Source organism: Callospermophilus lateralis, chromosome 7 (assembly GCF_048772815.1).
Source record: "Callospermophilus lateralis isolate mCalLat2 chromosome 7, mCalLat2.hap1, whole genome shotgun sequence".
NCBI classification, from domain to species: domain Eukaryota; kingdom Metazoa; phylum Chordata; class Mammalia; order Rodentia; family Sciuridae; genus Callospermophilus; species Callospermophilus lateralis.
In genome coordinates, this window is record NC_135311.1 from 103,004,862 (window position 1) to 103,028,323 (window position 23,462).

Here is a 23,462-nt window from a genome sequence, read left to right on the forward strand (position 1 = left end):
TTCCTCCTGGCAGACTGTTTCCAGTACTCCTCTCTTGGGCACTGAGAGGAATTTCATTCTCTGGAGCTCCCCAGGAACAGGGTCTTTACTCTCCTTTTGAGGATTAAAAAAAACAAGACAATGTAAAACAAAAACAATGCAAAAGGAAGAGTAGCTGAGTGACTTCATCTGTGGGAGATATTATCACCCTCCCTCCCACCGCCCACAGGCCTTGCCAAGAAAAGGCCCCGAAGAAGGAGCCTGTGGAAAGGGGAACAGGGAAGCAGGAGCAACTGAGCCTATCTCCCCCCCACACCCAGATCTTCAGTAGCCAGGGACTACTAACCTGCTAAATTCTTCTCATCTTTTGCATGGCACGCCAAAGAGAAGTATGTATGCATGTGTCTGTATCTGTGCGTGTTCTTCCTGTCTCTGTGCTGGCTGGTGAGAGGCCAGTGTCTGTATCCATGTCTTATCTCAGTAAGGCAGGAAAATTACATTCACACATCTCTGTGTGTGTACTGATTTCTGTGTGAATGTGTTGATGGAGTCTGTGTGTCTGTGTGTGCCACTGTACATAAGCTGGTGTGTGTGTGCATGCAGGTGTGTGCATGCAGATGTGTGCATGCAAGTGTGTGCACGTGCTGGGGAAAGTGACATCACTGCTTCCTCCCATGGAAGCTTCAAATGCTACTCAGGCCTCTGGACCATTCTACCCCCTTCCTTCCTCTCCCACTCCTCAGTAGAATCACCTCCAGGCTAGCAGAATTAAGGAGGAACAGGCCTTCTAAGGAAGGGTTGACAGTGACACTTGGATCCAGACCTGCTATCCATTTTCTTCTCCCAACCCAGATCAGTCCTGGAGAACTGTGTTTCTTTTCATTAGAAGCCAGAGTCACTGTGAGCTTTCCCCTTTCAGAGCCAGCCTACATGCCTCTCCATCAAATGCTCAGTAAATAGAATCATAGAGATGCCGCTACCTGTGAAAGGAGAGGAAGGAAGCGAGTGGATGCATGAATGAGGTAGCAGGTGAATGAAAGAAATGAATGGATGGCGCTCAGGGAATAATATGGTACCAAAAAGGTCAGGAAAGATTTGGGGTGATAGAATGAGTCCTGAAGGTGACCCCACCCCCACCCTCACCCCTGCCCCAACTACTCCAAAGCTACCATGGCTCAGTTCATCCTCATGAGTCTGAGGCTTCCCAGGGCTGAACCTGGCTGAGCCACCCCTGGATCCATGAGTCATGGGGTTGCTATGGTCTTGTTCTTTCAGTTGCACCAACATTCCAGGGAAACAGGAGGAGGCCCAGGGGTAAAGGGGACATTCCTTAAGCATGGCTCAGGCTGGAGGTGGGGGATCCCATAGCTGTGCATGGCCTGGGGTGGGCAGCTCAGACCAGCTGTATGCATGGCCATGGCTGGCTCAGCTCAACTCTGCTTGACTTGGCTGAAGTGGCAGTGCATGAGCCTGGTGGGCAAAGGGGGTGGTGTGGCACCTTTCCTTGGCTTATAGAATTAACCTTCTGTGATTCTAAAGTTCAGAAGATGCTGTGAGAACTTGGTGAGCCTTGGTCCTGGACTCCCTGACCTCCCCTAGGACCTTCCAGAAGTTGGTGAGGGAGTGGAGGATGGGGAAAGCAGACCCAGATGACCTCCTGGCATCCCTTCATCCCTTGAAGCAGTTGGTAATATTGGGACCAGGCCTTTGACTAGGTGGAGGAACAGGGACAGGTGCTGACAGTGGAGGAGCTGGAAAAAAGTCCATTGTATTGGTTCATATAGGAGAGAACTGACTCAGCCACAGGTCCGTGTAGGAAAAGGCCTGACCTAGGAGTTTTAGATAGCCTCAAGCCTGGTAAGGGGCAAGGATGTTGTTCAGACTCCTGATTCTGTCCCCTACCCAGACAGGGTTGTGAACAGATGGAATATGTCCAGAGAAAGGCAACTAAATGGCAGGGAGTGAGAAATAAGCACTTTAAGGAAGTTCTGAGGGAGCCCCTGCACCCTGGCCAAGCCCATATAGCAGAACTAGGAGTGGGGGCCAAGCTGGAGGAGGCATATCCTATGAGGAAGAACTTCATAAAGAGCATTGCTATTCCCCAGGAGGGAAGTGGGCTCCCTAAGCTGGAGATGTGTGAGCGGGGGCATTTCAGAAGGCACTCTTGGGGTATCCCAAAGTTGGATGTTACCACATGCAGGCCCCTTCATCTTGGAGGTGGTGAGGAAAGAGGGATCATTGGAAACATGATTGTGAAAGTAAAGACCTCAGACTACCAGAGAAAGCCTACTGCCTTCAGCCTGGAGGTGGACAGACCCCTGGCCTGGAAGGCCAAGGACCTGCTCTCTCTGAATCTGTTCTCTCCTGGTTAATGAGGGCTGAGGCTCAGCGAGGTCTCCAGCCGTCTTGGCTCTGTGGGAGTTCTGCTGCACTGAGGCTCTGCCCCCCACCCCTGCCTTGCTCCCATCCCTTCTGGGCTCTTGGACTCTCAGGAGCCTGCATCCCTCCCTAGGGCTGAACGAGTGTCTGCAAAACAATGGAGGCTGTTCCCACATCTGCACTGACCTCAAGATTGGCTTTGAGTGTACCTGTCCAGCGGGCTTCCGACTTCTGGACCAGAAGACCTGTGGCGGTGAGATCTCCTCCTATCTGCCCAAGGAGAGGCAGATCCTCCTACCAGTTCTGACCTCTGCTCCTCCCCACAGACATTGACGAGTGTGAGGACCCAGATGCCTGCAGCCAGATCTGTGTGAATTACAAGGGATACTTTAAGTGCGAGTGTCACCCTGGCTATGAGATGGACACATTGACCAAGAACTGCAAGGCTGTGGGTATGGACACCCCAAGGCTATCCACTGTTCTATGGGGCTACATGAAACAGCAAGCCTTCACATATGTGAGAGTGGTTATAGTCACGTGCACCCACACATAGAAGGCAGGTTGCACTTACTGTGCTCAAAGTGTAGAAATAGATCACATATACAGTATACTATACAATAACCCATATGGACACTACAAATAGCTCCCAATATGGCCCCCAGAGACTATACTTGCACAACACAATATATAGGCACCCTGGGACCACATGCAGAGCATGAGCAGCCCACACAAAAACCGTGACGTGTAGTCCACACAAAAACCGTGACATGTGTAGTCCTACACATTGATCATTTAGCCAACTGAATTAATTCACCTTATTCAATTCTTTATATTGAACTGGGGATTCAGCAGTATACAAATCCTCATCTCCCCTTGTATACTTACATTCTAATGGGTAAGACAGACAAGAAATCAGGATAAAATATAGTCTATCAGATGGTGATAGGGGCTAAAGAGAAGTGTAAAGTAGGAAATGGGGATGGGGAAGTTTAGAGAGTAGTGGGTTTTAGTTTTAAATAGAATGATCAGGGCAGCCCTCATTAAGAAGGTGACATTTGAATAAAGACCTAAGGGAAGTGAAGGAGTGAGCTACCTCTTACCTGCAAAAATACATTTCAGGTTGAAGGAATCAAAAATGCAAAAGCCCTAAGGCAGGAACATGCCTGACGTGTTGAAGGAAGAGTGAGGAAGGCGGGGTAGTTGAACTGAGGAAACTTTTAGAAAGAGATGAAGTCAGTGAGGTGACTCAGGGCAGATACCCAAAAGCCTTCTAGACTATTATTAGGGGCTGTCTGCATTTCCTGACAGAAGGGTCTTGAGTAGAGGGAGAATGCAGTGTGCCATTCAGACTGTCTGGCTGCAGTGTGGAGAACAGACTGCAGAGGGCAAGCAAGGAAATGGAAACCGCTGGAGAGGTTATCTCAGTAAAGAGAGAGGGTCAGGGTGGTTGCAGGGGGAATATTGAGAAGTGAATAGACTGTGGTTATATTTTGAAGGCCAGCCAACAGGATTTGCTTATAAATTGAATGTGGGAAGTGAGAGAAAAAGGATTGAAAGATGACTCCAAAGTTTTGGGCCAGGCAACTAAAAATATAGGATCGCTATTTTTGGACTTGGGAAAGATGGTGAGAGAATCAGTTTTGGAGGAATGTTAGCCTGTTTTGGACTTGATGAGTATAAGAAACCATTTAAATGTCCAAGTAGGGCTATGAGTAGACAGTTGGAAGCATTAGTCTGGAGTTCATACACTTAAATACATCATATAACATAGAGATTAAAACAACACAACAGCCACGATGCTTAATATGTAGCCCATAAATCCAAGAAATATACATCTACACTATACACTATGTAACACCCGCATCATGTATACCACATAGTCTGTTTTTAACCTCCACATAGGACATGTGACACATTATCTATAGTAGGGACAATAAACAACTATTCATGTATATATAAAATTCAATGTATATATGTAGGGATATCTAAAATACATTTACATAGAAATGCAAGTCATAAACACACTGTCTCTCTTACTGTCATAATTCTTCATTAAAAACAACTTGAGATGCCCTCTAACCCAGCTCCTAATTTCAGAGAGGTCAAGTTGGGGAGGAAAATCAGTTTGTCAGTGGCAGAGCTGGTCTTAGAGCCTAGCTTTCCTCCTTGCCCCTTCCTGTACTTAAAGCCCTATTTTATGGGCTCTTTATTTGTATCATAGCCTCCCTTTTTCCCTGACCCTCTTTGTAAAAGTCTTCATCACTAAACACAGGTCATACACCCAGCCCCAGACCTTACATGCTTTGTGCTGGTCCCACCTTGCCCCCAGGGAACACATTAGCCTGGCTCAGATGCACAGTTTCAGTGACCAGGTGGCTGGCAAAAGTGTCAACTGGAAAACATGAGAAGGAGAAGACACAGGCAGCTCCAGGGACAGGTATTTCTTAGAGCTGCCGCTCAGACAGTGTTGGTGCTCAAGAGTAGCCAGGTACATATGAAAACTGCCTGGGAGAGTCTGTCCATTTGGAGTAGCCAGGAATGTCTAGTTCAGTGATGATCTTCCTAAAATCTAACCCTAACTCTAAAAATGGGTTTTGTGTATACATGGGCAGTTGTGCATTATGTCTGCTGCATGTATATAATGTGTGTTAGATATTACACATGTCCCACTCTGCCACTGATAAAGCAAACTTCACCCAGCTCACAGGACCCTTTGTCATATGGCTTGTCAGTCTCTGCAGCTTCATCTCTTGTCATGTCCCCAGACACACTTTGTATAAACTAAAGACTCACAACATGAAAAACTCACAGCAGCCTCCCCAAGGATCTGATTTCTGTCCTCCATTCTGAGCCGTACTTCTAAGGCACTTCCTTAATTAGATGGCCCCTTCTTGAACTATGGCAATGGGGTCTCAGGCAAAGAAGGGTGAAAGTTGCTGGGAAGAAATGCATTTTAGGTGGAGAGGAGGATGTGAGCACAGGTCCAAGGCAGCATAGCCCTGCCCTGGCTAGGTTATGACAGTCAGTCTGTAGCTGGAATCAAGGAGTGTTGGGGGGTGGTTGATGAGTCTGGATACTTCAGAAGGCCTTGGTGCAGGCCAAAGGAGGAAATGGGGAGTTGTAAAAGATTTGGGGGGGTTTATATTTAATGAAAAGAAAAAACTCCTTTTATATGTGATACTTTGCATCTTGTGCTTTTTATACTCACTTCATCTGCTCCTCTAAACTTGTGGAGTAGGGATCATCACCCCTATTTTACAAGAAAATGAGCCATTACCCAGCAATCTAGTGACAGAGACTTATTCTCCAGACTCCCTTCCTGTCTCTTACATTGAGCCTCTCTCACTTCCCTGCATGGCAGCTGGCAAGAGCCCGTCCCTAATCTTTACCAACCGGCATGAGGTGCGGAAGATAGACCTGGTGAAGCGGGACTACTCTCGACTCATCCCCATGCTCAAGAATGTTGTGGCGCTAGATGTGGAAGTTGCAACCAATCGCATCTACTGGTGTGACCTCTCCTACCGCAAGATCTATAGGTGAGTGGCATGTCTCATGCACCCTCCAGGCTTGGAGGGGAGAGGGTAAAGAACAGCTGACAGAGGAGGAGGGGAAGGGTAGCCTCTGCCTCTAGGGTTTCTCAGGAGAGTTGCATTTGGGAATAGAATTCTGGCAGCACCAGAATTTCATTCACCCCCTGGGGCACTTAGGTTGGGAGCGCTGGTGGGAGAGCAGTCTTGAGCCCATGTGCCTGGGCTTTGTCTGACCTCTAGCGAGAAGTTCAAGGCAGGAGCTATTTAACAAAAAGAAACCCTTGGCTCTGTTGAAGACTTTCACAGCAGCTCACATACCTGTGTGTCAGACTCCAGAGACTCAAATATGACTCAGACCTGGTTCCTGCCTGGAGAATCCCATATACAGTGACATCCATTATGGCGATCAAGCAGGGAAAGTACAGAGGAAACCTCTACCCAATCTGGGAACTGAGAAATCTTCCTGGATGGCAGTACCCCCAGCATTCTGACTGTGACCACAGCAGTGGACAGCACTCAGGAGGCCCTTGCATACTCAAGGTGGTTTACTCTAGGTTTCAGATGCGCTAGTTTGCTCCCTGTATGTCCAAGCCTCCTTAGGAAGTCATGTCTTTTTTGTTCTGAGATCCACTTGGCAAGACTGTTGATGACTAGACACTAGGTTGACCCTGAATCACTGTTGCAAGAATGATGGGATAGATGAGTAGATGGATGGGTGGAAGCAAGTATCCCAAGTGCTCTTCTCTGACTACTAGATTCCTATGTCCCCCCAGCACACAGACATGCTTGTGTTCACATTCATACATGTAGAAATAAAGCTATAGCAGGGCATGACCAACATTTGCGACTGGAAGAAGAGGATTTGATGAAGAGACTGGATGTGGGGCTAAAGGAGAAAGAGTCAAAATTAAATTGGGGAGTCTCAGGTGTCTGGCTTGGGGGTTTTGATGCTGCTCTTTAAGCTGAGAATAATTGGAGGAGGATCTGGGGTTGGGTTTAGACAGTCTGTTTGACTAAAGGATTGGAAATGAGGATGAACAGGTTTGGACATGTTGAATTCAGGGTGTCCATAGGACATCCAAGAACAGCCAGAATTGTTGGGGATTGGACAGGCAGGATTATGGATGGTAGTAGACACTGTGGAACCAGAGAGAGGGCATGGTCATTGTACCTAGCCACAAGCTTCAGTCCCCCACTAAATTGAGCTCACCAGACTAGAGACTGTGCTGATTCATGCTTTTATAACTATTCTGGTGGCTCAGGGAACATTTTGAATGTAAATTAACCAAAATCTTATAAAATCACTGTCATGATCCTAAGGGAAGAAAAAGGGTGCACAGGCAGCTCCAGATGGGCCCATGAGTGGAATATCTGCTCATACCAGCTCTGGTTTCTCCTAAGTGCCTACATGGACAAGGCCAGTGACCCAGCAGAGCAGGAGGTCCTCATTGATGAGCAGCTATACTCTCCAGAAGGCCTGGCAGTGGACTGGGTCCACAAGCACATCTATTGGACAGACTCAGGCAATAAGACCATCTCAGTGGCCACAGTTGATGGTGGCCGCAGATGCACTCTCTTCAGCCGTGACCTCAGTGAACCCCGGGCCATTGCTGTCGACCCTTTGCGAGGGTGAGTGTCCCCACCTAAACTTCCCATTCCACGACTGTAGGTGCTCAGTCCTCACATGTCTGTCATAAGAGCTGCCTAGAAGATTCTGGGTGGCTCAGACACAGGCCATGGGGAAGAAAGTCCATGCAGAGGGCCTTTATCCTATTAATCCCAGACCAGGGGTTCTTTGGACATTGTTTGCCAGGTTTCTCCCCCAACTCCCCACTCCACTGTGTTATAGAATTAGCATGTCTCGGAGCACAGCAGGGTTCTGGAGATGGCCTGGTAGAAGCTCCTGGGCAGAGGCCTTTCCTCAACCTGCTGCTGATGGACATCTGGCAGCTGCTCACATACTTCTGGGGGCAGGAGATCATTACTTCCCATAGGACCTATTTTATTGTGGGTCAGCTCTGCCCACTGGAAAGTCAGTTTTTTCCTCATAATCCCAAATCTGTCTCTGTATAACTTCCTCCATTGGCCTCAGTAGTTAAATGAAACATGTCTGCAGGACAGCTAGCAAGATTTGAGGACCAAGTCACTAGGTCTGCTCTGTTCTTGGCTACCCACCTCCATTCCCACCTCAGCTGCCTAGTCTCTGAACTCCTCATCAACTAGGCTGCCTTGCTCTGCCCGTATCTATTTTACAAGTTAGGAACTGAACAGAATAGGACCTTTTAAATAGAGGTATCATGTGAAGCCTTGCTAGCTTCTTCCTCTGTTGTTTCTTTAGTTGTTAAACAAATGAGAAAATACTCTTCTTCAAGTCAGACCACATGAGCATGTTTGTGAGGCCTTGGGAAGTAATAGCTGCCATTTACTGAGCATGAGTCAGGTGCTCCCAGCACGGTACTCTGGTAAGACACTCAGTGGCCTCATTAACCCTCACCTCAGTCCTGTTCACTGCATGTTCTCATGCAGACCTGGTGCAGCACCTGCCACATCCTGTCCCCTAAACTTGCCCTATTCCATTATGGCTTTGTCAGGGTCCTAGCAGGAAATGCACTGCATACTCAAAGTAAGATATTGGAATAGAGTTTAATAAAGGAACTATTTACAAAGGAGTGAGGTCTAATGCACTATCTTGGAATTACAATGGTCAGCTGCTACCAATCCTAGTCGGCTTGAGGATTCAGAAGCAGGGAGGGCTACCCAGTTGAGAAGGTCATCCACTTTCTCCTTTCTGAACCAAGAAAGAGAAAAGTTTGCAGAACTCTTCCCACACTGACACGCGAAGGCTCTGATTAGAGCTTCGAGAAATGGGAAAGATGGGCTCAAAGACTATTCAGCTGAGACTGTGTAGAATCAGGGAGTCTAAGCTTCTCAAGGTTCTTAGATGAAGGCTAAAGTGTCTGCTGATTCTATATTTCATGATTCCAAAGGATTTCAGAAGTATTCCTAGTTCCTACAATGTATAATCCTTAACTAGTCCGTGGGTCATTGAGCCTTAATGAATCAGCCCACCCCAATCGTATCCCTAACAAGAAGCCAAATTGAGTTCTTTTATATTTCAGGTTCATGTATTGGTCTGACTGGGGGTTCCAGGCCAAGATTGAGAAGTCTGGGCTCAATGGTGTGGACCGGCAAACATTGGTATCAGACAATATTGAATGGCCCAACGGAATCACCCTAGGTGAGCCCTGTTTTAGTGCTTGATCCTGATGACTGTCTGGAACTCCATGGCTCTTGTTTCTAGGTCCTCCTCATGGTTCCAGTCATTCCCTGATGGTTGTTGCCCTAGGCTGGGTGCAGTTTGAGGCCTGGGAATGTAGGCAGTGGGGAGGTACAAATGTCTTAACCCTGATCCCTCCTCCCCTTCTTCCTCCCCAAGATCTACTGAACCAGCGATTGTACTGGGTGGACTCCAAGCTGCACCAGCTGTCCAGCATTGACTTCAGCGGAAGCAACAGAAAGATGCTGATTTTCTCTCCTGACTTCCTAAGCCACCCCTTTGGGATAGCTGTGTTTGAGGTGAGCCCTGTGAAGGGAGGCATGACCCTGCCAAGAAGCTGAAGCCTAGAGAATGCTGTTCAAATAGGATGCCTCCCTGAGACCTGTCCAAATGGAAACAAAGGAACAGGGAAGCCAGCTGACATGTTTGTACGCAGATTGATAGCTGCCTGAATACAAGGGCCTGGTAGTCTTTCCTGTGCTCTCTTCCTAGAAGCCTCTCTCAGAGCACTTCTTATAGGTGACTGCTAGATATGGATGCTTCCAACCTCAGCATCCAGCACCCAAAAAAGGGAGGAAGGGAAGATGGAATGAATATATGTTTCCTTAGAGTCATTTTCTGTAGGAAATGGCCGGAGAGATGACATGCAATTCAACATACTTCTATTGACCTTTACCAGAACTTGGGGTCATAGAAATAAATCAGACACTATCCCAGTCCTCAAGAAGCTCCCCGGAAGGTGAGGAGTCAGGGCCCTTCTCTGCCCTTACCCCAACAATCTTTCCTCCTGGGGAACAAGGAAGACAGAATCTACCAAGATCTTACACATCAGTCTCTTCCCTGAGACTAACTCTGCTAAAAAAAATGAGGAGACAGTAGTCTATGGTGGGCTTTGATAATATTTTCTTGGAGCTGCTTCACTCAGCATTGCTCTGGAATTGTGGGCAAAGCTCCACCTCTAAGTTCAGCCCCTGCTTCAAAAGGCAGGTGTGTTTGGACACATATATGTGTGCTCGAGCATATTTGTGTTATGTGTAAAGTATGTGTATGTGCATGTGTATGTATAGTACATCAGAGTAAAAATATCCATTCCTGTATGCACTGGTGCTTGTATCATATTATTGATGTAAATATGTCCACCAGTATTTAGACAAGTTTATTTAGGTACAAATATGCCTTTATGTGTATAGGGGAACATTTAGGTGTGTGTCTGGATCTGTGGATAAGGATGCATGATTATACCACAGTAACTGTGGATTGCCTGCAGATGCACATGTAGGCTTGAATGGACTAACCACATGGACTTATGTGTATTAGATGTGTATCAGAGGCTGTAGGAAGCCCAGCAGCAGATAGTCCTCAGTAGCTCATGTATCCTCTGCAGTCTTGGTCCCTGACTCCAGTGATAGTAATAACTATAGAGATCTAACCTTGGGTTTCTACTGGCCCAGGAATCAGGCCCAGCTTAGCATTAGTGAGTTAGTTTGTGGCCTTCAGGTCAAAGAACAGAATCACCAAGTAATCCTCAAAGAGAGAAGGGAACCAGGAGAGCTGACATCATAGATCATAAGCTAATCCTCAGTCCTCTGAGAATCTGTGGATAGGATAGCTCAGGGGAAATATCAGGGCAATTCTTATGACTATAATTTGGGTCCAAGCCCTCAGACTGAGTTCATGAGCTTAGTCTATAGGCCTCCTACCCTCCATATCTGTGCCTTTACAGGACAAGGTATTCTGGACAGACCTGGAGAACGAAGCCATTTTCAGTGCAAATCGGCTCAATGGCTTAGAAATCTCCATCTTGGCTGAGAACCTCAACAACCCACATGATATTGTCATCTTCCATGAACTGAAGCAGCCAAGAGGTGAGCCTTCCCTGGTCTCTGGTCCTTGGTCCCCTGGTCCTCTCCTGCCATGAAACAGACCATGTTCACATTTATATCACGGTTCAGCATAACAACTGTCTCTTGTTGATAGAGTGCTTTAACATCACATATTTTGTCTTATTTTGCCTCAAGCTTTTTGCGAAATAAGGCTGGGTATAAATAAATATATAAATTTCTTATTTTTTCTGATCCTACAAAGGGTACATATTGTTATTCTCCTTTAACAGCTGAGGAAACTGAGGTTTAGAGAGATAAATTAATGTTAGCAGGTAGTAGAACTAAAATCTAAATTCAGGTCTGATTCCAGAATTTCTTCTGCTGTGACACATTACTTCTTATTTGCTATTTGTACCCATTTTGCAGTAGTATAAACTTATGTGTCATAGGTCTGTACAGTAAGTCACTGTTGGCTGGATATAGAATCCAGGATCATTCCTCTAGGTTGTCTTGTTCCCTATTACTAGGATGTACTAATTCTAACTGTAACTGAAGTGTTGGCTGTCAGGGTGTAGATGGGGAAGCGAAAGAGGGTAAAGAGATAGGATTGGTGCCTGATTCTAGATCTAGAAATTTAAGAGATATGGCATATGTCATGGGGTATGGGGGTGGGGTCATGAGTTTTTGGAATCTAACATAACACCCATCTCTCAGAATTGTAAGAATCAAATGAGAATAGAAATAAAGCACGAGGTATAGAATTGGAAGGTGCTCAATAAAATTGTAGGGGGTGCTAGGGATGTAGCTCAGTTGGTAGAGTGCTTACCTAGCATGTACAAGACCTTGGATGGGGGCAATTAAGTAGGGAAAGCTTTTTGAGTAAGCTAAGAGGGAGGAGCCTCATCAATGGGAGGTGGGAAGACAGCATGTCCTATTTGTGCCCTAATTCTCTCTCTCTCTCTCTCTGCCATTAGCTGCAGATGCCTGTGAGCTGAGTGCCCAGCCTAATGGAGGCTGTGAGTACCTGTGCCTTCCTGCTCCTCAAATCTCCAGCCATTCTCCCAAGTACACATGTGCCTGTCCTGACACGATGTGGCTGGGCCCAGACATGAAGAGGTGTTATCGAGGTAAGCAGAGCTTCCAGGAGGGGTGGCCTCTGGCAGAAATCTCCCCCTTGACTTCTGGGACATAGTATGCTCCTAGTTTTCCTCCATCTTTTTTGGCTACTTGTTGCCTTTGCACACTCCTTTTTTTCCACCTTCCTTGAATGTGCATGTCCCCAGAGGCCTGTCAAGGTTTCCTCTTCTCCCAAGAAAAAAAAATGCACATATACATTAATAATAATAATAATAATAATAATATAAATCTCAGTTGTTACAGTATGTATATGTGTATGTGTGTGTGTGTGTTTTGTGTGTTTGTGTGTGTGTGTGTGTGTTTGTGTTGTGTGTGTGTGTGTGTGTGTGGTGGTGGTATTGGTATTGAGCCCACGGCCTCACACATGCTAGGCAAGAACTCTACCACTGATCTACATTCTTAGACATTTTATTTTTATTTTGAGATAGGGTCTCACTAAGTTGATGAGGCTGACCTTGAACTTATGATCCTCCTGCCACAGCCTTCCAAGTAGTTGGAATTACAGGCATGTACCATCATACCTGGCCACAAAATATTTTAAATTCAATTTGTAGGTGGTTTCTGGAACTCCCTGAAAACCTCAAGTTAAGAACCCTTTATCTCCATGGCTTTAGTTACTATTTATATACTAAATGGATGGTTATGTGTTTGCCTATTTCTTACCTAGAACTACATTAGAAGCCCTTTTGTGATATGACTAGGACTAATCATCATATAATACTTGAACAACATAAATTATGTTTATTTCCCAATTTTGATGTAAAGCCAAGACCTTTTATATGAGCACAGGTTTCCTGTACCATATATGATTTCCAGGTTCCATTGTTTAAAGTGGAATAAGAATTTAAACCTAATGATATTACAATACCACAGTAAAATGCTTCTAGATTTTTGATTTCCCTTCCCTCTAGTCTTTTACAGTGGTCTTTCCCACACTTAATTCTATAGCATGGTTTAATGACTCATCTTTTGAATCAAGAGAAGATCGTGGCCTATTCAGAGGGATGAGGCAGGGTCTCACCAGAGTGGCATTTGAACTAAGCCATGAGAATAAGTTTCTACGTGTAATTCATCAAGACAATAACTTAGGCACTAAAGCAACAAAATGCTCTGTCCAAGTGACCTCCATGGTCTTTTTCCTCCAGCACCTCAATCTACCTCAACTACGACGTTAGCCTCTACTACGACGAGGACAGTAGCTGCCACCACAAGAGCACCTGGGACCACCATCCACAGCCCCACCTACCATCACAGCACAGACACACCAAGCCTGGCAGCTCCCTTCCCAAGCTCAGTTAGTGTCCCCAGGGCTCCCAGCATCAGCCCATCTACCCCAAGCCCTGCAACCAGCAACCACTCCCAGCATTGTAAGGAAATGAGCTCTGTATTCTTTCATGACATGGGAGGGTCCTGTGGAAGCAGGATGGGAATGTGTGGGAAGAGAGATCAGACCAGAGTTGAATGCTGCATATCTCTGAGGAAGAAGCAGAGGGAAAGAGAATGCCAACTGTGATTTAGGAGTCGTAGATGCCCCTAACTTATAGGGGATCTGTAGGGAAGCTATATCCTATCTCTCAGCCTCATTTTCTTTCCCTACAAAGAGAAAATAAAAACAACACACTCCCTGCCTGCTTCCCAAGTTTGCCAAAAGAGACAAAGGAGGCAGGATAAATGGAAGCACATAAATAGCCTCTGCTGCCTGGATGTATATTTGCGCTTTATGAGTTATTGACATGTGTAGGAAGGGTGTCCCTCAGGGTTGGAAAGCTCTAATCTCAGTTCCCAGCATCCTCAGTGAGCTGCCCAAATGTTAACATCCTTAGCTATGGTCTACTCATTCCTGTTCCCATACCCTGGGCTGAAAATAATTAAGTTCGCCACTTATTAAATCACTGGGAACAGTAATTGTCACTGCGAACTATTTTATCTCATTAATGAGCAAATACCTTTTTAATTGAGTTACCTGCCAGGGGGAGTTCATTTAAAAGGATAAACTATGTTTTAACATTTTTTTCTATTCATGGATGGCCCAGAAACCAAGCAGCCTGGTGACACCTTTCTGATTAGGCCTGTTTTGCCAGCAGAAGCTGAATTTTTAGAGTTGAGAACTCACCTGAAGTTTGGAGAGGCAAGTGGAACACATCAATTCCAGTTCCTCTCATCTGGGGGCAGAGCCTCTGACCTCCCCATGGGCCTTGTCAAGCAATAGGTTTAATTTCACTCTCAGTGTTTGCTGTGGCCCCAGAGTGAGAGGACGGCAGCACTTCCACAGTTAGTTTTGTAAGCAATGCAAGCCCTCTTCTCCCTTCAATAGTTAGATTGACTTGAGGTGAATCAGAAAAACAGATACACTGAAAGGATGGGCCATTGCCAGGGAACAGTCATCTCCTCACTCAGAGCAAATGTGGATAACAGCTCCTCTTCATGCCCCATAGGGCTGTTAAGAGGATCCAAAGGAAAAACGCTTTTAAGCTACAAAGTACTGTAAATATACTATAATGAAGATATTTGTGAGAGTGAGAAGGGATGACACAGCATACTTTTTAGAAAATATAGGACATTTTCCAAGTATTTTCCAGTTTAGAATGTGTATTTGCCTATATTTTTAGATGTAGGTCTCACAACAATCCATACCCCATGCAGTGCCCTCTTTGAACCAGGCAAGGCTGTATCAGGCACTGTGCTAATATTTTATATGAATAATCTCATTTAATCTTTACAATTTCCCTAAGAGGAAAATAATAATGTTACCTCCATTTTTAAAGGTAAAAAAATATAACATGATAGTGTTTATTTTCATTTATATAGATAGATAGATAGATAGATAGATAGATAGATAGACACAGACATATAATCTATATCTGTATTTATATTTATATAAACTTGCTCAAGGTCACACAAGTAATGAGTAGTAAAATGGGACATGAGCCCCAAATTCTGACGCAGGAACCTGGGCTCTTGATTCCATTACATTATTATGCCCCATTAATTACTTAAGAAAAATAAACTATTAATACAGATGGATGGACAGACCATCAGTACCATAGACAATGCAATAAACAGTGGCTGAAAAATGCAATTGATCCAGTCATTCAGCAACATAAAAATCTAAGTGCTCACCCTGCCTTGCATACTCCCCAGCCTGTGATGCTATCTGAAGGGTGTGGGGCTTGAGTCACCAGTTCTGAGTTCAAGTCCTAGCTCAGCCACTTATCTGTTAAGACATAATTTCTCCCTCTGTGAAATGGAGATACACCTTCTGTCCTGTTTGCCTCACAGGAGTTGGATAGCATTTAGGAATACTGTACTATTAAGCATTAGCCAATCATCATTTAAAGTGAGGATGAGAAGCAGTTGGGTAGTTCTTACTGCTTAAGGCCAGTAAAGGCTTGGACTCACTCTAATGGAGCATTATTCTGCCAATGTTTGTATTTTGCAGATGGGAATGAAGGCAGCAAGATGGGCTCAACAGTTACTGCTGCTGTCATTGGGATTATTGCGCCCATAGGTGAGTGTGGCCCCTTGTTACTGGAGAGAAAAGAGAGACCCTGCCCAGCTCTTGGGAAAAGGCACTAGAGGGAGGATAACATGTCACACTGACTTGCCTCGTTGACTCATTCTGCCCCAGCAGCCTTCCTGTCACCTCCTGAGCCTGATTTTATTCCTTAGCCTGGCATATAAGGCTCTTTAGGACCTGGCCCTAAGTGATGATCCAGTTTGCATGTCCCACCCCCTCTCATTCATACTCTGCACTCCCACCACATGAAACCCAACTGAATGCTCCCTGAGGACAGGGCTGGTGTCTCTCTTGCTTACTACTCTCCCTAGCTCCTAGCAAAGTCTGGCACATGATAGAAAATTAAATTAAATATATGTTGAACAAATGAGTAGGGATATTTGCCATCCCTTGAATAGGTCATACTGTTTTGCTTTCTTTCTGGTTTTCAACAAACATTTATGAAGGAGCTACTACATGCCAAATTGTGATTAAGGGGAGGAAAGGTGACTAAAGATGAATAAGATTTGGTCCTGTCCTACACAAGTTAAGTCTTATTGAAAAGACACATAACATAGATAAGTTCATTATGACATGGTAAGTCCTAAGACTAAGCTATGCACTGAGTTTAGTGAAAGTGTTGAGGAAGTATTTAACTCATCCTGGGAGAGAGAGGAAGAAAGAGGGCAGGGAAAGTTTCCTAGTGAAATGATACATGATGATGGGGCTGGGATTGTGACTCAGTGGCGGAACGCTGGCCTCACATGTGTGGGGCACTGGGTTCCATCCTCAGCATCACATATACATGAGATACATTTATAGCTGAGTCAGACAAGTGAAGAAAAATCAAGAGCAATGAAAGCATGAAGACAGCATGAGCAAAGCCAGGAATGGGAAATGGTTTGGGATAGGAATGGAGAGGCTGAACTAGATGGAATTCAATACAGCCAGAGTATAATATTGATTATGGAAGAATAATATTGGTATCTAAAGAGACTGTACAGATTGATAGTTTTATTATCCAAAAAGACTATGTGGATTGATAATTTTAATGAATTTTAAAGCTTTCTTTATTTAATCAAATAAAATCTTTTTTAGTTGTTTCTTAAAAAAAAAAAAATATTGATTATGACCTCACACAGAACCATGGAGTTAAATCATTCCCCTACCCCGATGTTCGTACATGTGTCTCATGCCAGCTTCCTCTCTTCACAGTATCTTTGAACTGTGATTGTCCATTCATAGTTTTTTTCTCCTTTACATGCCCATGAATACCTCCAGGATAGGGACATTGTTCTTTGATCCTGAGAATCCTCAGTATGGTAGTGAGTTAATTAATGAATGTGTTAAAAAACTTCTCCCCTTTGTGAATGCTATATCAAGAATGCAGAGAAGAAAAAAATAAAGACTAAGATTTCAGTCTTTAATCAGTTAACATAATCATATAAGGTAGATATTAATACATAACAGAGGCATGACAGATTAGATAGAGGCATGATATAATAATGACTTGATATAATAGCAGCATGATAATTCTGGGGAGGAACAGTGGAAGAAAAGATAACTCCAGAGAATAGAGCATTTGAATTGACCTTGAAAGGGCTAACCAGAATAAGATGATATTAGAGACTATTATTCCAGCCTTATTTTGAGTGGAGTGAGTGAAAAACAAATCAATCCCATTCCCGTCAGCCTATGTTCTATAGAGAAAGACATGCATGCTGTTTCATTGATATAACCCACCCTAATATAATCAATAAATTTTAAATTTCTGCTAATCCAAGAGGCGAAAGATAAGTATTATTTTCCTGAGAGAATATCTTTTCATAAGCTTATTGGCCATTATTTACATTTCATCCTTAAATTTCCTATTCACATTCTTATTTTTCTATTCATTTTTTTGTATTTGTAGAAATATTTATACAGCTGGAATCCCAGCAGCTCCACAGCTGAGGCAGGAGGATCGCAAGTTCAAAGCCAGCCTCAGCAAAAGCGAGGCACCAAGCAACTCAATGAGACCCTGTCTCTAAATAAAATACAAAATAGGGCTGGGGATGTGACTCAGTGGTTGAATGCCCCTGAGTTCAATCCCCAGTACAAAAAAAAGAAAGAAATATTTATACAGGATGAATATTAAAACCTTTTTAATTATGTGATGAATATTTTCTCCCAATCTGCTACTTAATTTTTATATATGTTTATGGTATTTTTTGCCATGCATAAATTAAAATTTATAAGTATCGGGATCTGTTAATCTTTTATGATTTCTGAGCTTTGTGTCTTGCTTAGGAAGGCCTCCCTTACTCTGAATTTTATTAAAATATCTCCCAATATTTTCTTCTTATACTTTAAGCTGTTTTTAGTACTTAGATTTTCCATTTGGAATTTAGAGTATGTGGTATAAGGGAGAGATTATTTTTTTTTTTTCCCTACAAATCTACCTAGTTTCTCCAAAACCATTATTGGTCTATCCTTTCCTTTTGACTTGAATTGCCATCTTTCTCACACACCCATATTTTTGGGCTGTTTATTCTACTTTACAAATTGTATTTCTATTCCTATATACTCATAGCATTCTGTGATATGTTATGCTCACAGCATTTTCTTGGATATTTTTGTTCAGTTTCTCTTCTAGATGAACTTTAATCATGTCGATTCTATAAAAATTATGATGGATTTTTATTGAAATCATTTTGGATATATAAATTTAAGTGGGAAGAATTTACATTTTACAATATTGAAGTTTCCTATCCAGAAATATCACATCTTTACTTATTTCAGTCTTTTTTTAATGCCCTTTAGAATAATTTAAAAATCACATAAGACTTGCACATTTTTTATTATGTTATTCCAGGATTTTATAGATTTCGTTGGGCTATTATGAATGTGTTCTTTTTTCATTACATTTTCTAATTGGTTATTGCTGACTAAAAAGGAAGCTATTGATTTTTTGTGTTGGTTCCTTTTTTCTTCTTCTTCTTCTTTTTTTGGTACCAGGGATTGAACCCAGCGTGCTTAACCACTGAGCAATATCCCTAGTGTTTTATTTTTATTTTGAGACAGGGCCTCCCTAAGTTGCTTAGGTCCTCGCTAAGTTGTTGAGGCTGACTTTGAACTTGTGATCCTCCTGCCTCAGTTTCCTAAAGTACTGGGATAATAGGCATGCGCTACCAGGCCTACCTTTATATTGATTCTTGACAAACTAAAATTATTTCTAATAGTTTTTCACTTGCCTCTCTAGGACTTTCTAAACATACAAATATTTGTTAGTAACAGCAGTCTGGTTTCTTCCTTTCTTGTATTTATTCCCTTCAATTTCCAATTTATTATCTGGTTTACTGTACAGCTAGATCTCTCAAGGACATTAAATAGTGGCAGTGATAATGACTATCCTTACTTTGTCCCTATTTTTAGTGGGTATCAATGATTATCATCTTATTTAAACAGAAACCCATCAATAACAGCATGATATAAAAGCATCAGATATCCTAAATAATGATCATCTAGCCTCCACTAGAGTACTTGCAGAGATTACCTACTACCTTATGAAGCTGCTTGCCATTTTTAACCAGCTCTGTTAAAAAGTGCTGCCTTCTGTTGAGAGCCACAGCCGAAGGGGCCCCAGGAAACTTCCAGCTGCCAGCTGATGATTGGCTCACAGCGGCCCCAGCAAACTTCCAGCTGCCAGCTGATGATTGGCTCACAGCGGCCTCAGCAATCTTCTAGCTGCCAGCTGATTGGCTCCTCTGCGGTGATGCTCATTTGGCTGTTCCCCCGCCCTTTCAGACCACGGAGCTGCTCATTGGGGAACTTTTTTTGGCTCTGCCCACACGACCCAGCCAATCAGCCTCAAGAGCAGGAGGTGGGGTTGAGAGGCTTGTGGGAAGCCAATGGTGGCAGCTGGGCTCTGAGGGAATTCCTGAAGAGCTCCTGTGGTGTGGTGTGTGTGTTCTAAAAATAAAGTTTGTTTCTGCTTGATAAGTGGCTCGTGAATTGTGCCCAGCCAGACTGCGGCATTTGGTTGCCTGTACGGGGAATGACTGAGGGTAAATGATAAGGTAAACTGCTCGCCCCTGAGGGCAGGGCGAGAGGATGGGTAGCCATTTTAAGATTCTTCTTTTGTTTTATTTCGCTTTTGTTTTAAGTTGCCTGTCCCTGGAGATGTGTAAGACGGAAGAAAAACCGCTCACATCTGAGGAAAAACTATTTGCATCTGAGGAACAGATAGGGAGAAAGGACGGATGGACATTTCAGGAGGATAGAAAGGCTATTATAATGATTTTTTGTTGTTCCACTTTTGTTTCATTCTGTTTCAGTTTTTTTGGCGTCATCTTGTTGGGTTGTATTATAGTAGAAATATGGGATCAGAAAATAGTAAAAAACAAACAGAAAGAGTGTTAAGTAAATTGTTAGAGGAAGGAGGCATCTCAGTAAAATCAAAAACAGTCAGGGCATACATTGATACAATACAAAAATGTAGCCCATGGCTTTTTAAGGAGGAGTTGTTACATATATCACAATGGAACCATCATGGTGAAGATTTAAAAAGAATAGAAAAGAAAAGCCCAGGGACTCTGCCAGTTGGCACATTGCCATTGTGGATGTTTGTATCTTGTTTGCTTAGTCCAAAGCCATCAGTTCAGACAATGATAGAGGAAGGAGAAGACATATTGATTCAAGTAAAAGAGAAGTTCTCTCGAGCTAGTCAGAGGAAAAAATTTAAGTAAAAGAGAAGGTCTCTCGAGCTAGTCAGACAGAGGAAAAGATTCAAGTAAAAGAGAAGGTCTCTCAAGCTAGTCAGACAGAGGAGGAAAGTTTAGAGCAGAAAAAGCCATCAGGGGAAAAGTTACAACAGGAGACTGCTACTAACACCTTTCTATCACCAGAGGGCGTAAGTGTCCAACCAACAGCGCCACCTCCATATGCTGGGAGGCCCCCAACCCCCGGAGTTGATAGATAGGATCCTGAGACAGGACCTCAAATATTAACATGCCCTGTATTTGAGCAGGCAGGAGGGCAGCGAATTCACCATGCTTTAGATTTCAAAACAGTGAAGCAGCTAAAAGAGGCTTTAACAACCTATGGTCCTCAAGCACCCTTCACTGTAAGCATGGTCGAATCCATTACCAACTTGAACATGACACCAGCAGATTGGGCTAGTATGTGTAAAGCTGTGCTAAATGAAGGACAATACCTGTTATGGAAGGTTGCCAATGAGGAATTTTGCAAGGAAACGGCTAGGCGAAATGCAGCAGCTGGTTATCCTCAGAGAAATTTAGATATGTTGTTAGGAAAGGGACCTTATGAGGATCAGCAGCAACAAATTGCATATGATCCTGCCATATACTCACAAATTGCTGCAGATGCGGTTAGGGCATGGAAGACTTTACAAGGACATGGAGGTTTACAAGGTCAATTATCTAAGGTAATACAAGGAGCTAATGAACCTTCTGCTGAATTTGTAGATAGGCTTATTCAAACAGCTACCAGAGTTTTTGGGAATACAGAACAAGCAATGCCATTAATAAAACAACTGGCTTATGAGCAAGCGAATCGTTGGTGCAGAGAAGTCATTAGACCATGGAAACATGAAGATTTAAACACATATATTAAATTATGTAGAGACATTAATGAACAAGGGCAAGTCTTGGCAGCTACAGTACAACAGGTTTTAGATGCCAGGCCAAAAACATGCTACAATTGTGAACAAACAGGACATTTTAAAAGGAATTGCCCCATAGGAGGAGGGTTTAACAAAACTAGGTATCAAAGGAGTAGAATACCAGGTATTTGCCCACGATGCCATAGAGAGAGACATTGGACTAATGAATGCCGTTCTCAAACCACCATAGAGGATACTCCATTATCAAAAAACGTACAAGGACCAGGTGTCTATCCACAATATCGTGGAGAAAGGCATTGGGCTCCATTGCCAAAAAATGGACAGGGGGGCCCAATGCTCCAGGGCCCAAGACCACAAATATACGGGGCACTGGAGGAACCCAGCAACCCCATCAGGGTAGTGCCCAGGACACATTGTCCATTAGATTCCTCACTAGACAAACCAGAGGAAGCGCAGGATTGGACATCTGCACCTCCGCCAGAACAGTACTAACTCCAGAGATGGGAGTTCAAATCATTCCCACTGGGGTAAAAGGACCTCTTCCCAAAGGAACAGTAGGCTTATTATTGGGATGCAGTTCTTCTACTCTAAAAGGACTTATGATAAGTCCTGGGGTAATTGATCCCGATTATAAAGGTGAAATAAAAATTATAGCCAGTTCTCCAAAGGGTATATCAGTAATTTCACCAGGAGATAGAATAGCACAGTTACTAATAATACCCAGCCTACATGATAAATTTTCCAGTCATACTGTAGAAAGAAGTTCCAGGGGATTAGGCTCCACAGGTGTAGATTGGGCTTTGCTTTCTTTAAATTTAGATTCTCGCCCCATGCTAAAACTAAATATTCAAGGACATGAATTTAATGGGCTACTGGATACAGGTGCAGACCTTAGCATCATCTCTCATCAAGAATGGCCAAAACATTGGCCGTTACAACAAGCCACTCAAACACTTCGAGGCCTAGGAGTGGTGACTAATCCCCTTGCGGGCCACCAAATGCCACAGTCTGGCTGGGCACAATTCAGGAGCCACTTATCAAGCAGAAACGAACTTTATTTTTAGAACACACACGCCACACCACACGAGCTCTTCAGGAATTCCCTCAGAGCCCAGCTGCCACCACCGGCTTCCCACAAGCCTCTCAAACCCCCCCACTCCTCCTGCTCTTGAGGCGATTGGCTGGATCGTGTGGGCAGAGCCAAAAAAAAGTCCCCCAATGAGCAACTCCATGGTCTGAAAGGGCGGGGAAACAGCCAAATGAGCATCACCGCAGAGGAGCCAATCAGCTGGCAGCTGAAGATTGCTGGGGCCGCTGTGAGCCAATCATCAGCTGGCAGCTGGAAGTTTGCTGGGGCCCCTTCGGCTGTGGCTCTCAACAGCCTTCTTTACTCATTAATAAATTCATTTATTCTAACTGAAAAGCCTGTGTTGCCCTCTGTATCCCCTTCTAGTCTTGCCCCTCTTTGGTGGAGCCATAGCTTCATCCCACTCTCCACTCTCTAATTTGTAGAAAGGGTGATTTTCTTAAGAGATTCCAGGAAGCAGCAGCAATAGGGCAAAGGGGGAAAAATTGACTCCTTTGTTTAGCACATGTCAACTGAGCACCTCTTCAGTGCTGGGCACTGCACATGGAGAGATAAGTAAGACAGTCTCTGCCCACCAAGGCTCAGTTGAGCTGGGAGGACAGTTCCAGTAAAGTAAGATACTATGGTCTGGGAGCATACATGAAGGAACAATGGACTCTGTCTACAGCAAATGGGAAAGATTTGTCATTTGAGATGGATTTTGAAGGATGAGTAGCTAATGGAGGAAAGAAGAGACGAGAGAAGGGCTTCCAAAGGGCAGAAACAGTGCCCAAAAGGCAAGGGGCAGTGAAGTTGAAGAGGTGGCAGGATCTGCACTGAGGTCTGGGCCATGAGCCGGAGCCTCCTGGATGTCCAGTATAATGTGTCCCTTCCTCTAGCGGTAATAGCTCTGTTATGCATGAGTGGCTACCTGATCTGGAGAAACTGGAAGCGGAAGAATACCAAGAGCATGAATTTTGACAACCCAGTGTACAGGAAAACAACAGAAGAAGAAGATGAAGACGAGCTCCATATAGGGAGGACTGCTCAGATTGGCCATGTCTATCCTGCAGTAAGTATTCCTTGCTGGGCGAGTTTCTTCCTTCCATCCTCCCTTCCTTCCTTTTCCCCACACCTTCCTTCCTTTCTCCT

General features: G+C 44.0%; 1 protein-coding gene across 1 annotated transcript in view; it reads left to right on the plus strand.

Moving 5' to 3' along the window:
• Lrp8 (LDL receptor related protein 8) overlaps positions 1–23,462 on the plus strand; it is a 77,158-nt gene that overhangs the window by 50,213 nt on the left and 3,483 nt on the right. The window contains exons 7-18 of the mRNA XM_076862719.2: positions 1,255–1,293; positions 2,492–2,611; positions 2,685–2,810; positions 5,720–5,894; positions 7,290–7,517; positions 9,008–9,126; positions 9,325–9,464; positions 10,889–11,030; positions 11,963–12,115; positions 13,271–13,492; positions 15,565–15,633; positions 23,210–23,382. Coding sequence (XP_076718834.2) covers positions 1,255–1,293; positions 2,492–2,611; positions 2,685–2,810; positions 5,720–5,894; positions 7,290–7,517; positions 9,008–9,126; positions 9,325–9,464; positions 10,889–11,030; positions 11,963–12,115; positions 13,271–13,492; positions 15,565–15,633; positions 23,210–23,382 — 1,706 coding nt within the window. The remainder of the gene's footprint in view (positions 1–1,254; positions 1,294–2,491; positions 2,612–2,684; positions 2,811–5,719; positions 5,895–7,289; positions 7,518–9,007; positions 9,127–9,324; positions 9,465–10,888; positions 11,031–11,962; positions 12,116–13,270; positions 13,493–15,564; positions 15,634–23,209; positions 23,383–23,462) is intronic.